The sequence below is a fragment of the Seriola lalandi genome, unplaced genomic scaffold (genome assembly GCF_002814215.2).
Source record: "Seriola lalandi dorsalis isolate HSWRI2012SDOR001 ecotype SW California unplaced genomic scaffold, Sedor1 jcf7180002054898, whole genome shotgun sequence".
NCBI lineage: Eukaryota > Metazoa > Chordata > Actinopteri > Carangiformes > Carangidae > Seriola > Seriola lalandi.
In genome coordinates, this window is record NW_019525450.1 from 2,421,558 (window position 1) to 2,435,046 (window position 13,489).

Below are 13,489 nucleotides of genomic sequence, written 5' to 3' on the forward strand. Positions count from 1 at the left end.
CCCTACCTGGTCATGGTGCAACCAAATCAATATGTGCTATTGCCCATTTCATTCTAAGAAGTGTACTCTCATTCATTTGCCTTTATATGTTTGTGCAACTTAATCAACTAATCAAATGTGCCTGAGTTTCACTCTTGACTTTGGAAACAGTAGGTGACCAAACATTCTCAACTACAAGGTCGACTTACTCGCTTGCTCTGGAGCTTGTGATTGAATTACAAAGTCCTCATCCATATATTTAGTTTGCTCACTTGCCAAGGAATTATACGTTTTTCAAACATCCCATGATTAATGTAAAAGTTGAGCTTGTCAGTTCACTCTGACATTGAAAAAATATCCAGAATGAACACATTCAGACATATTTTGACATATTTTAAGACCATCACATTCTAGGGGTGACCTCACTTATCCAGTATTAGTGCCAAGTCAAGTAGTGGAGTGTCAGTGCCAAGCACACCAGGATTAAATTGTTGCTGCCTCTTTAAAAATCAGTACTATATGATATACGGCACAAATCAAATCCAACATGCAAGCTAAAACAGTGAAGTTACTACCCTGCGAGAGAAACGTGGACGCACACAGTCATATATGCTGAGCTGCAGGCGTACCGCTGCACACAAGTCTCACATAGGATAAAAAACTCAATGACAGACCATCATTAATTTCAGCTCATTTAAAGAGTTTCTCAGTGTGCAGGATGTTGTGAGGCATTTGTGTTAATGAGCTACATCATTCATGTGAAATGATGGCACAATTAGGAAAACAAAAGTGCAAGGTGTGACAATTTAAGTGAATGTGCTTTGTCAGTGTCTGCAAACAACACCTCAGAGACGGTATATGCATAAAAGCCGGCTTATAAAGACATTGCGGGGGGTTTTAGAGGTCAGGATTTTCACCGACAGATTTCTACCTTGCTATTCTGCACCCTAACCGTGTTCCCACAGGAGTCTCTGTTGAAACACTGTGGCAGGAAATGAAATTAAAGCTGCTGAATACAGATGTTTTGATGAGTTGCCCGTGTGCTCGACTATGTCTGTGCGTGTGTGTGTGTGTGTGTTTTTGAGAGGAATGCACATTAACAAAAATACAAACTGAAAAGCAGAGGGCTGCCAGCCGTGTCACAGCGACGCCGAACATTGTCGGAGTTGTATAAACGTTCTCCTCGGTGTCTCCTCCCCTTCTGAAAGTGACTCACCTTGGGGATCAAGAGGCTTATATGAAAGGTGACTTACAGTATGAAGAAGCACTGTCTCTGTTTATGTAAAGAAAGCAAAGTTCTCTGCTTCCCTCATGTCGAAGCTTCTAGTGTTTCTCTTTTCCTCTGACCTCTTTCTTTCCGCACCGTTGTATCTGCTGGTCTTCCAATTTACCTTTTTAACTCGAAACAGCAGAAGGTTTCGCCCGCTCTTCTGTCCACAGATGTTTCAATGGCCTTATGTAGCATTGTCAGACTCATTAGTTATACTCAGCCCATGTGGTGGTTGGGAGCCAACCACTCAGCCTAGCACGTAATGCAGCTTTAGTGAACTAATGAAACTGTAATTACAAAAATAATGAGGAACATGCTGTATCGTCCAGTAACTTTGGGGCTAGTTATTTGTGAGCATGAATCATCGTGTGCAGAGTTTCCTCTTTAATTTTTTATGAATTCTGATACTTTTCTACTCTTGCAGTGTTGTGGAATGCACAGGCAAAGCACTTCCCAGCTTCTTCTGTGAATTTCAGACTGTAGGGAGCAATATCCCCCCACAATGTGTGTTTGTATGATGTATTTGCGATGTATAACGAGGAACAGTGTAGGCTAAGGTCCATTTCCTGTGCTACTTATGAAGTTATTGTCCCCAGCGGGCCTCATTTAGCAAAGTGTAGGCTACGGTGAGCCACGTTTAGTATCCCTGTTACACTCAGTTGCCGCAAAGTGCGGCAGCAATAGAACAACACATTATAGTCACACCGCACACAGATCTGCATTTACATGGGGAGAACTTGTAGAATGTGCTGAGCATATCAACTTGAATTCATTAAAGCCCCTCGTCTTTCTTTACACAGTGGAATCAAACTGTGGACTCTGCTGAAACTTTTAAATTTATGATTTTTTTTTTTGCCTTTTGATTGCAGCTACACACAGACTTGGATGTGGGCAGCAGGAACATCAAGTATGTCCTAGCGGGTGAGGGGGCAGGCACCATCTTTGCCATCAACGAGTTAACAGGTGACATCCACGCCATGAAGAGGCTGGACCGCGAGGAGAAGGCCGAGTACACGCTAACAGCCCAGGTCATTAATGCCGATACGGACGAGCCCTTGGAGCCACCATCCGAGTTCATCATCAAAGTCCAGGACATAAATGACAATCCGCCGCAGTTCATTGAAGGCCCGTACCGAGCCTCTGTTCCAGAAATGTCTGCTGTTGGTAAGTCATAATGGACAAGACTTTATTTCTGGTCTGTGCTGCACGCAGCCGCCTAATCAGTGTGTGAGATTTCTAAGACGGCTGATGTCTAATGGGCTATTGCATAAAAAATAATGAGTGAATAAAAGCAAGAGGAAATGAGTATGCCTATTTACAAGCCTGCCCGCCAAAAGTATCTCAGCATATGAAAATACAAGAATGATAAATCAAATCAAATCGCTAGAACTTCACCCGTAGCTCAGCGCTGCGACTGAACAACTGGCTTCAGTGTCAACAGACACCAAACAAGGCGGCCTAATGCTAATGTTACATCCTCTACAAACAGCCCACTCACAAAGAAGTCCAACTAACAATATGCAAAACATGTTCCAAGCAGCCTTATGTTGTAAATTTAAAATACTCACAACACAATGAAAGCAGGAGATGCCAAGCTATAAAACTCTTTCACACACAGGAAGTCAAAGACATGTTGTGCAGAAGGTGAAAAAGCACCATTAGCGCATTTCTGACATGCTGTAGTTACAGCAGCATGTGTGCTGTGGATACATCACTTGCTGTTCTGGCAAGGATTTAAAAAATGCTATATTTCACTCAGTGTAGGTCAAGGGCCATGCTATGTTATGGTTTGGACCATTTGGGGATATGTGGAATCTTTAATGCTTTCTTTAACATTTTTATGTATGCAGTCAGTTAAGTGATAGAAGCTGGTGATCACTACGATCAAATATTTATGGAAAGATTAGAAGGCTGAGACTGAAATATTTCATAAATGACTGGACTACTGCAGCTGTAGGAACCACTGTGCACTACCCTATTATGTGGAATTGGGCATTTAACTTTTTTTTTTTCTTACAGCTTAACAAACCTCACCAGAGAAAAATCTGCACATAGATAGTTTTTAATTCTAGATTCAAGCGTTTCGCTGTAATTATAGACAAAGCAGAAGAAGCCAAACAAAAGCACATAAAAGGGTTTTTTTGCATTTACACTCACAAATTGTTAGCACCACACTGTCACTTAGTTTGACAGCGCTGACTGATGCTAATTGCCACAAGCTACCGTTCTACAAGCCCCCACAAAACTGGTACACAAACCACTGCAAACACTTTCCATTTCACTGTATGCTAATGTATTCATATATTCACACTCTCATTGCAGCCATGCATTTAAATGACCGCTGCGTGATGATCACATCATTCAAATGTATAGCTCATCTAGGACGGGCAGAAAGGCCTACATGTGGATCAGTACACTGTGTGTGTGTTTTTGATTTTTTTTTTTTCGTCAGGGGAGCCTTTGCCACTGACCCCAGAGCAGCAGGAGTCTTGTAGAAAATGTAGCAGGAAGGAGATCAGAGTGTGTCTTTATGCCGTTTTGACATTGGTGGGGTTCAGCAGGGGTGCCGAGGTCTGTTGTTGGGCGGTATGCGCTTGTTATTGTGTTTTCTCATCGAGCTTCCTCTTGTTACCTGTCATGAAGCTGACATAACACGCCAGAGCAGATGGTCTTAGGTATGTAATGGAATCTGTTTCGTAAATCCCATCTGTAGGTTGCAGCCTCTCACTCGTTTCTTTGAGGTTACAGTGATTTCAGAGCTTTGAATCCTCATGATCATTGTGGCTGATTCTTATTAGCTGCTGCTGCTGCGGCGGCTGCTGCTGCTGCTGTTGCGGCTGCTGCTGTTGCGGCTGCTGCTGTTGCGGCTGCGGTGGAAACAAAAAGGAACAAAACACAATGCAAAAGTATCCATGTAAACACAGAATAACAGTGAACTCTCGCTGTCTGAACTCTGTTACTTGATCCCTGCTGCTCATTGTTTTGGATCTCAGTTGAAATGTACTGTAGCTCTCCAAGGGGTTTTGTCAGTGCAGTGCGGGGACAGCCAATAGTGATGGGGGTAGAGAGGAAAGTGGTAGTTGACAGCACTCTGTGATTTGCCAGTGGGAATAATGCATAAGAAATAAGCGTCTCTTTGTTGACTGTTGTTCCCTTTTGTCACTACTGATTAATTAAACATTCACGAAAGCTCAGTTGTTTGCTTGAAAGGCTTTTCTTTCAGCAACTAGTTTTCCTCTTGTTAAGTTTTCATGTGCTGCAGCATTACAGGGAACAATCGGAGGCTCTGGACAAACCAACATTAAGTCATTCATCTCTCTTGCCTCATATTCATAAATCACCGGTTTCTCCATCGTGGTGTTTCGTCTTTATCGCACTGAAATGAGAATTTGTGCAGGACTCAGTGGATTACTGGAAAGTGTGCTGAGCAGTGGGTAACTAATAAAGTCCACGGGAAAGGGAGCCTAAAATAAGTTGGGTTGCACACGACCAAATCTCAAGGAGAAAACGAGAAGCATTAAAATGTAATTATGACACGTGCTAAGAGATGCCGCATTATGTATGGCGTTGAGTTCAGACAGTGCTGAGTGTGCTCGTGTATGAATCCACCTGCATCAAACAATCAAAAGAATCTAATCCACTGACGATGTTATCCACTGGCTTGTCAGCTCCGCTCCAGACTTCATCAATGTCTTACCGGCTCCTCCGCTTAACAAGAGTTGTATCCGTGGGGTATCAGCGAGACCACGGACAAATATCAACACCCACCTTTTATCTATCAAGCACTACACGGCACGATAGAAAACCCCTCCTCATTGAATGTCACCATCCCCCATAGGAAGCGGTACCCACAGCCGGATGAGATATGTGACATGGGCCGCTGAGGTCACCATGTTTCCTGTGTGCGGAGGAGCATAGAGGTTAATGGGAAATGAAGGAGAAAGACCTTTTGTTCTTCCTTTAAAAGGGCCGGTCGGATAAGACTTGTGGCTTTCTGTGACTTTTCTCTGACTTTCATTTTCCTGAATGGCTGAGAATGGAGGTGACTACCATTTTAATTGTTTAGTGGACTGTCTCTGAAAGTACAGTGCAACAATGAGAGGAAGTGGAGAGCAGAGGTGGTGGCTGTGCAGGAGGAGAGGACAGTCAGAATAGAGTTTGATCTCACCAGTGATCCATTATTATTACAAGTCTGTCTTTGGTTGAATTAGTGTTGCTATGCGGTGCTGTAGTCGGGAGAAAAAAAACATACATATATGCATGTATGTATATATAAAGTACTTAGTTAATGAGCTCAGCTAACGAGCCGAGTATTGTGAGCGCTGACACCGATACCTGCTAATTAGTGCTAACATTTAAATTAAATAATGTAATATCACTCACCTCAATATACAGGAGCACAGACTTCCTCATGCTTTGTTCGTCACATAACCGCACAGTTATTATTTGCAAGAAAATATCAGTCAGTCAAAGTGTCCACACCCTCAATTATGCATAACTTTAAACCTTAATAAAATTGAAATTTGCGAGTCGTATAAAAATACACCCTCCGCACAGTTGTCACCTTCTTTTGTACCAAACTGAAAACACGTTTATGTGTATGTGAAGTTGAACATTTTAAGTGGGGATTGACTCACTGTTGGAGCCAGCCTCAAGTGGCCATTCGAGGAACTGCAGTTTTTGGCACTTCTGTGTTGGTTCCATGGTTTTATTTTATTTTTGTTTTTTTGCCGCTTGGAAAAAAACGTATCTCCAAAATGTCAACTTTTGAGTAACTGAGGATAACAGATGTGTTTTGAAGCTGCATTCATTGTTAAATTGCAATTTTTTATGGTGCAGCAAAATAAGGTAACATAACATTAAGATTATGAAGTTGTCAGAAACCAGTGTCATATTTACACATTCAGCAGACACACAGCAACATTAGCATTCGTTTGGAGTCACGTTTCAAGCCAGGTGACAAATGTAGGTCAGATTTTCACTAGTCTCTGTGCACCATTACCTGACAAACAAACAACATACAAACCCAAAAAAAAAAAAGAGAAAAACTTCATGCTCAGGTTGTATGTCTGCCAATTTGTAAAAAAGCTGGAAATGAGGAAATGAGGTTGTAGGTTAGAAACCAAAGGCTTTGTTAAAAAACCAAGACAAAGACTTAACAGAAGGCAAGTGCAGTGACTGGAGAGCTCACAGACACTGCAACTAAATAAAATCTGGCTTTGTAGCTGCCCAGGCTGCAGTCACTGCACTGTGGTTTGGTTATCTGTTTGCTGTAGGACTTGTCATCGTGCTTACTGCACTCTCTGCCACAGAGAAACTGCTAACTAGCTAATTGAATGGGGCTATATCAAGTGAAATTGTTTGGTTATTCAGTTTGTTATTCTACAAAATTTAATTGACTAATTCCATTACACATGTAAAAGCCCAACAAGGGACAGGAGTCGAGAATTAGCGATACCTATAAACTCTTTGTGCAACACATTAGTTTCATTCACCGTTTTGCAACTATGTGAAATTGCATTGTCCTTATCATATAAATAAATAAACTAAAAAAAACAAAAAAAAAGAAATAATGCAACAGAAAATTCAATTCATGAAGAAAACAACAGCTAAAGTACTGCTAACAGCAGGTCATTGTATGTGATATGATGTGGTTAGCCTATCATTAAATTATATAGTTGGATAAATTGAAATACATTTTTTTTAATTAATTTCAAAATTTTTGACTCAGACAGAGAAACTTCTGTAGCCAAAAACAGAAATACTTGATTCCTACGAGCTGCAGACTGTAAATAATAATCAAAGTGAAGTTAATTCTCTTAAACAAACTAGTTCAAAGAGAGTCAAGTCATGTCAGCACACTTTTCATATAAGTCTAGGCTCTACTCTTAACAATATTATTTACAGAGGCATAGCTCAGTGTGGGTGCATATTGAGATGGATAATAATAATAATAACAGGACAGAGGGGAGAGACAAAAAAGCACAAACTACAGGAGAGAAGAGATGGCGAGTTACTAAGATGAATTAATGGGATATGAATGCGTACAGATGGAGAGAGGAGCTCAGTGCATCATGGGAAGCCCCCTGGCAGTGTAGGCTTATAGCATCGTAGCTAGGGGATGGTTCAAGGCAAGCCGAAGCCGGCCCTCGCTATAAGCATTATCAGAGAGTTTTAAGGCTGCCTCCCGGACCCAAACGGGGAGATAGTTCCACAGTGGAGGAGCCAGACAGCTGAGGACCCTGACTCCCACTCTGGGGTAACAGGGAACTAGGAGCTCTTTAGGATAGTGCCTGACCAGTAAAGGCTTTTTGTAGTTGCGGAGGAGGATTTTAAATTCTATTCAGCCAGTGCAGAGAAGCTAATATGGGAAAGATTTGATCCCTTAGTTCTTTTCAGTACAAGTGCAGCAGCACTCTGGATCAGCTGGAGCGTCTTTAGAGACTTTTTGGGTTCAGCCTGATAATAAGGAATTGCAATAGTCCAGCCTAGAACTAGTCTTGTAAGAACTAGACGTACTTCTACGAGTCTAGTTCTTACTAGACTCGTAGAAGTATGTTTTATTTTTGTTGAGAGAACATATGTTGTTGGTAGATTTACTCCAGTTCCTCTGAGCTTTCTGTGAAGATCCAAAGGCAGGAGGAGTACAGCATCTGCAGTTCTTAGGCTTTGCTGTGGTTTCTATGACAATGATTTTTTTTTTTGGGTGTGGGGGGGTAATCAGCCTATAAAGACATAAAATAAAATAGGACCTTTCTATCGGTTTAACAGTTTGCTGTCCTGTCTGAAAAACCTTACACCCTTATTTCAGTCACTGCACTGACTTTGTTGGACAGTGTGGATGACAATAAAACTGATGAATATGTAAACCACTTTTCAATAACAGGGATTATTCCATCCTGCGATATTAGCTATACACAGAGCATTTTACGAGCATGTTTGTTCCGTTGTGTACAAGTTGCAGAGTTTATTATTTATAGCATTTTTTTTAATGCAATGTATGTGTCCTCCATGTTTGAAATCTCCTTACTTGCTTGTATTTTTTATTTTATAAATTTTTTTGCTGAGTTGGTCTCAGTCTTCGGTCACTGTAGTAAAATTGCTATCTCCTACAAATTACATTTATAGTGTGTATTATTTGTTTTCCTATTTACGTTCTAATGAGCAACACAATTATTGCCTGGTATTGTCAGATGAATGAGGTGCTAAACAATGTAAGTATGTATGTAGTACTATGTACCACACAAAAGTCAGAGGGCGGGGGATGTAGCAAGTGCACGACTTTGACACCACAGATCATGGTTTGCATCCTTTGTCCTGTCTGTGGTTACATTGAGAAACAAAAGCACTTTGGTTGAGGTCAGGGAAAGACTGTGATTTTCGCTAAATGCTAATGAACTCCTGTGTCTGGAGCTGGAAGTCACAGCAGTATTATTTCTGTATTAACAGTCTTTCCCTAACATTAACCAAGCAAGTGCCGGAAAATAACCATAAACCGTTTAATAATGCTTTGGTTGTTTCAGCTGAAAAAGCTCATAGTTTGGTGGAAAAACAAATTAAATATGCGGCCCATGAAGATTTTACCAATTTTCAGTATCAGGAATTCATGCCTTGCTAAATGTTGTTAATTAACAATATCTCCTCTTTATATTAATAATAGATGGGCTGTTGCAAATTACTAGTATATAAATATAATCTCTCTTGCTTCATCACTATGAGCAGCCCTTTCTGCATTCAGTGTACTCGTCTGATCTATTGTAAATATAAAAATATTAATTAGCGCAGCTTTAATCATACGTAGTATTTTTTAGATTATCTAATTGATTTTTTTTATGTGTTTTACAAATCCAGAGGTTGTGTAATTTCTCCTCATTTTAATCTTCAGGCACGTAATGTGATCTGTCTTTTAATTGAGGGATGAAAATTCAAATCATTATCAATCCATTTAATAAAATGAATATTTGATATACTCTACCTCTCCACGTCTCTCTTATGTTCTCAGTTTCATAAGTATATTCATTAGATAATTATGTTTCACTGTCACTTCAATTAAAAGTAAGTTTGTTACTTATTTGTGCAAGCCCCCGCCATGGTTAGAATTAAAATTCATTTCCATGGTTTGCACAGATCTCACAGGATTAGTCGATCCTGTTTTCCTGTTAATGGGGGTCTTCGACTTTAAGGCCAGTACAAGCTGACAAATCCCCCCCCCCCATGTCTGTCGACCATATGCTGGAATTATGAGGCTCTGCTACCCTTCTGCAGCTAACAAGGGGGTTGCGATGTAGTTGAAAATTACAAAGTCCTGAAGTGACGCTTCAGGTAATTAGGAGGAGGTGACTAGACCCTCCTCCCTGCACTAAGCAGGGGGTGCAAATGACAATAATTGCTACACAGGCGAAACAAACTTGCTGAACGTTGTTTTGCCAGGATTGGAGCTCGTGTGAGAGATGCCCCAGGAGTGTTGGGCTGTGAGTGTGCTTCATTATCAGGGCAATTAATAAACGGGCACGTAGACAGATGGCCCGTCTCCTGTTCGCATGGGCCGTGCTCTCACAAACCTCCACCAAAATGAATACCTATACGGAGGCACGGATCCTCGCCAAAAAGTGTCAAGATCCGCTAAATTGGAACGCAGACATAAAATTGAAGTGACATTAATAGATTACCTGGAGTTGATTTGCATTTTCAGAGTTATTATGGGTGTGGGTAACAGGGCTAACAGGCACAGCCGTCTATGTAGGGCCTTAATGATGTTTCTGATTACGCTCTCATCACCACCGGCAGCTGGGAAAATATGTAAAGGCTTGTCATCACAGATTTGGGCGATAAATGAGCAGACTTGATCAAGGGGAGACATATGAAAATGAGCAAGATGCAGACCTTTATCAGAGCTGATCGTCTCATGCTTCCAACATTGCAACCGTAGAAAACTCACTGTGATCATGCTTGATTTAATACCCACACAGTTTTATATGTGATACACTCATACATAATCCTGCACAAAGGACAGCTATTAAATACTGTTTGTTTCATCTATCTATCTATCTATCTATCTATCTATCTATCTATCTATCTATCTATCTATCCATCTCTCTGACTCGTATTACTCTTCACTTACTTTTCTACACATTGCCATCTTTCAGATCAATGAAGGGAAAGCTGAGCTATTTTGAGAGCATTTCATGCTCCACTTGGGCCAGATGTTCTATAAAAATCTCCTTCCTAGATATACCTAAAAAATATTATTGTACTTTGCTGATCTTGCAGTATATCTTGAGCGTATCTTGGCCTTGGAAAATCTGAGTCTGAATGTATTAAATGCAGTTTAATTTGTATAAACCCTTGCAGTATTTCAGGGTCACAGCAACCCACATAAAGTAAAAGAAGCACATTTATAGTGCATCTTTTATCTGGCATTTCTCTGTTGAGCTTTGAGCAGAGAGCTAAGAGCGAGAGTGTCTGGTGTTTGTGTCTCTCTCTTCTCTGATCCTAGACTCTGGTCTGCAGCTTGGCAGATGGACTGAGTGGCAGGGGGCCCTTGGCCCTTTAACATAGTGGGCAGCTGGGCCAGAGCTGGGCCAGTGCTGGGCTGGGGCACATCTGACGAGCAGTATCCTGGGCTGGGCAGGGACGCGGCAAACCGGCGCTGTGGTGATGGTGGTGGGCGGCTCACAGGCTGAGCTGGGGTGAGAGGAGGTCAGAGCAGTGAACCTGGCCAAGGCTCTGACTCTCTCAGGCCTGTCTAACTGCCAGGCAGCGTGCATGCCAGCCTGCCCTTTTCTGTGGCCATGCTAAATGGGGATAGGACAGGCCTCCGAGGCAGAAAGGATTTAACTGACATGCAGGAGTTTCTCTGTAAATAACCTGCTACTCCTATCTATCTCACCTCATTTGGCAACAGCATCTGCACTTGTGTATCTGTGTGTGCGTGTGCGTTGGTGTGTATGTGGGTGTATTTGTAGGCTGGCTTTTATTCACCTCTCTTTGTGTCTGTGATACTTGTCACCTGTCAATAACCTAGTGACTCCCTTTTCTTTTCCTTTGTGTATATCCATTCTTCTTCACTGCTCTTGCCTGTAGGTGCACCAGCAGCTGATAGAGAGTCATTGCTAATGCAGCATCTCTTTGTTTCACATTTTGCCATTATGTAGGGAAGAAGGGAAAGTCATGTATTCCCCTAAAACATATGTTGTTGGGGGGGGTGGGGGGGGGGGGGGGGGGATAATAACAACATACACAAAAGTCTCAGCTGTTCAGTACCACATACAAATGTGTATCAGTAATTCATCAAGTGTTATTTATTATCCAATGCACCCCTGCATTATGTATGGAGCATCATCAGTCATTTGTCCAGATACAGTAATACAAGCCCTTTAGAGCCTCCTGGGGCATTAGTTCTTTTCTAAAGGATGCAGGCAGATACACACACACACACACACATGCACAAATTCATATAAGCCCACTACTAAAAAAACATACCTTCTCTGTGTTAGCATAAAGCCACCGTGCGGTTGTAAAGATGCTGTTGTTCAGGTGTAATTTGTCCCCGCTCCCTTGTATAGCCCGCAGAGACGCACTCTCTTTGTAACCCACTCTCTCACCCCCCCCCCTCTCTTTCTCTGTATGTCCTCCCTCCCTCGCTCTCCCTCTCTTTTTGCTCACCATCGCTCTCTTTTGCTAAGCTAATGCTCTCTCTCACTCTTCCCTTGAGGGAGAACAAAAAGTAGCTGGCTTCTAGGTAATGAAGCCCTTCAATGTGATCTGCATAAGATTGCCTCCCTCGCTGGCCAGGCTGCCTTGCCCCGATGAATAGCAAAAGACTCTCAATGAGACTAAGGACAAAAAGCAGCCTTTTTCTGTAGCCATAGTGTCATTTCTCAAACAAAGTCGCCTTTTCTTCTCTTTTTTTTTTTTTTTTTTGGCTGTGCCCATGAAGTAGAAAGGAGGAAAAATGAAAAGGAAGAAGGTAAATAACAAACAAAGTTCATGAAAGCGAAGGTAAATGAGTGTGAGTGTATGTGTGTGTGTTACAGGGCATGTGTGCACGCTGTTGTGTGCCCGTTTTTTTTTTTTTTTTTTGTGATGATGAGGGGGATGTGAATAGTTGAGGCTGTCAGAGATGCCACCCTCTGTGCTGCTGCACTGAGTGGATGTGATTAAATTGATTTCATGTAACAGGGTCAACAGTGGTACAATGGGACGTGAAGGAAGCAAAGGTTGAAAATAAAATTCACTTGGCTGAATGCAATTTCTTCTTTAATGTTAATGGCTTCAGTCTTACAATTAACAAATGAAAAAACATTTCGTCAAAAAAAAAAAAAAAACACATCGTCTTCCATATCCCAGGTTACTCGTTTAATTAAGTGTTTGTAATGAAGGTTTTTACAGCCTTGAAACGCATGTAAGCCCCATCTTGCGGTGTCACGCCGTCACACACTGCTAATCACTGCATCAAGGACAGTTAATCAGTTTGAGAGTGAAAACAAGGACACCGCATCCTCACTTCAGCAGCACTGCAGGGGAGGAGAGGGACTGATCCTGTTTCAGTGTGTCGCCCGAAGACACTGCAGTGTCCTCTGATGGCCACCGGTGGGCAGATAGCTGAGTGAGTGAGTGAGTGAGTGAGTGAGTGAGTGAGTGAGTGAGTGAGTGAGTGAATGAGTGAATGAGTGAGCGAACGAACGAATATTTGACTACTTTACCTCCTGAAAACAAGTCAAACTGAAGAGAGTGTTGTGGTGGCACTTCCTCACAATGTCTCTGGATGTAGGACAAAGCATTATTTTAACTAAGGCTGAAACAGATTAATTGCTTTTCAAATAACAGAACATTAATCAGCAGCTAATATGATATTGATTAATTGTTTTAGTTATTTTTAGTTTTGTTTTAGTCACTTTTCAATCAAAAATACCAAACACTCCCTACAGTTCCGGCTTCTCATTTGTAAGAATATGCTGCTTTTATTTTTACTCGGCTTGTCCAACCAACAGAAATATGATTTTAAGATGTCGCCTTGTTCCTTCATGAACTGTAATGTACAGTTTTCACAGTTTCATGAGTTTTTATTGACCAAACAATTCAATTACGAATCAAAAACGATTAATGGATTATTTGAGAGAATAAACAGCACATTGATTAATAATTAACATTATCGTAAGTTGGAGCACTAATTGTAACCATCACTGGATTAATACTGGGTCAGAATGGATGGTAAAGCCGTTGTTATCTGCTGGCTTT

The 13,489-nt window shown here is 41.4% G+C and overlaps 1 protein-coding gene across 2 annotated transcripts in view; it reads left to right on the plus strand.

Annotated features, from left to right (window-relative positions):
- cdh8 (cadherin 8) overlaps window positions 1–13,489 on the plus strand; it is a 102,198-nt gene that overhangs the window by 36,259 nt on the left and 52,450 nt on the right. For both annotated transcript variants that reach the window (XM_023429738.2, XM_023429739.2), the window contains exon 3: window positions 2,119–2,413. In XM_023429738.2, the coding sequence (XP_023285506.1) occupies window positions 2,119–2,413 (295 nt within the window). The remainder of the gene's footprint in view (window positions 1–2,118; window positions 2,414–13,489) is intronic.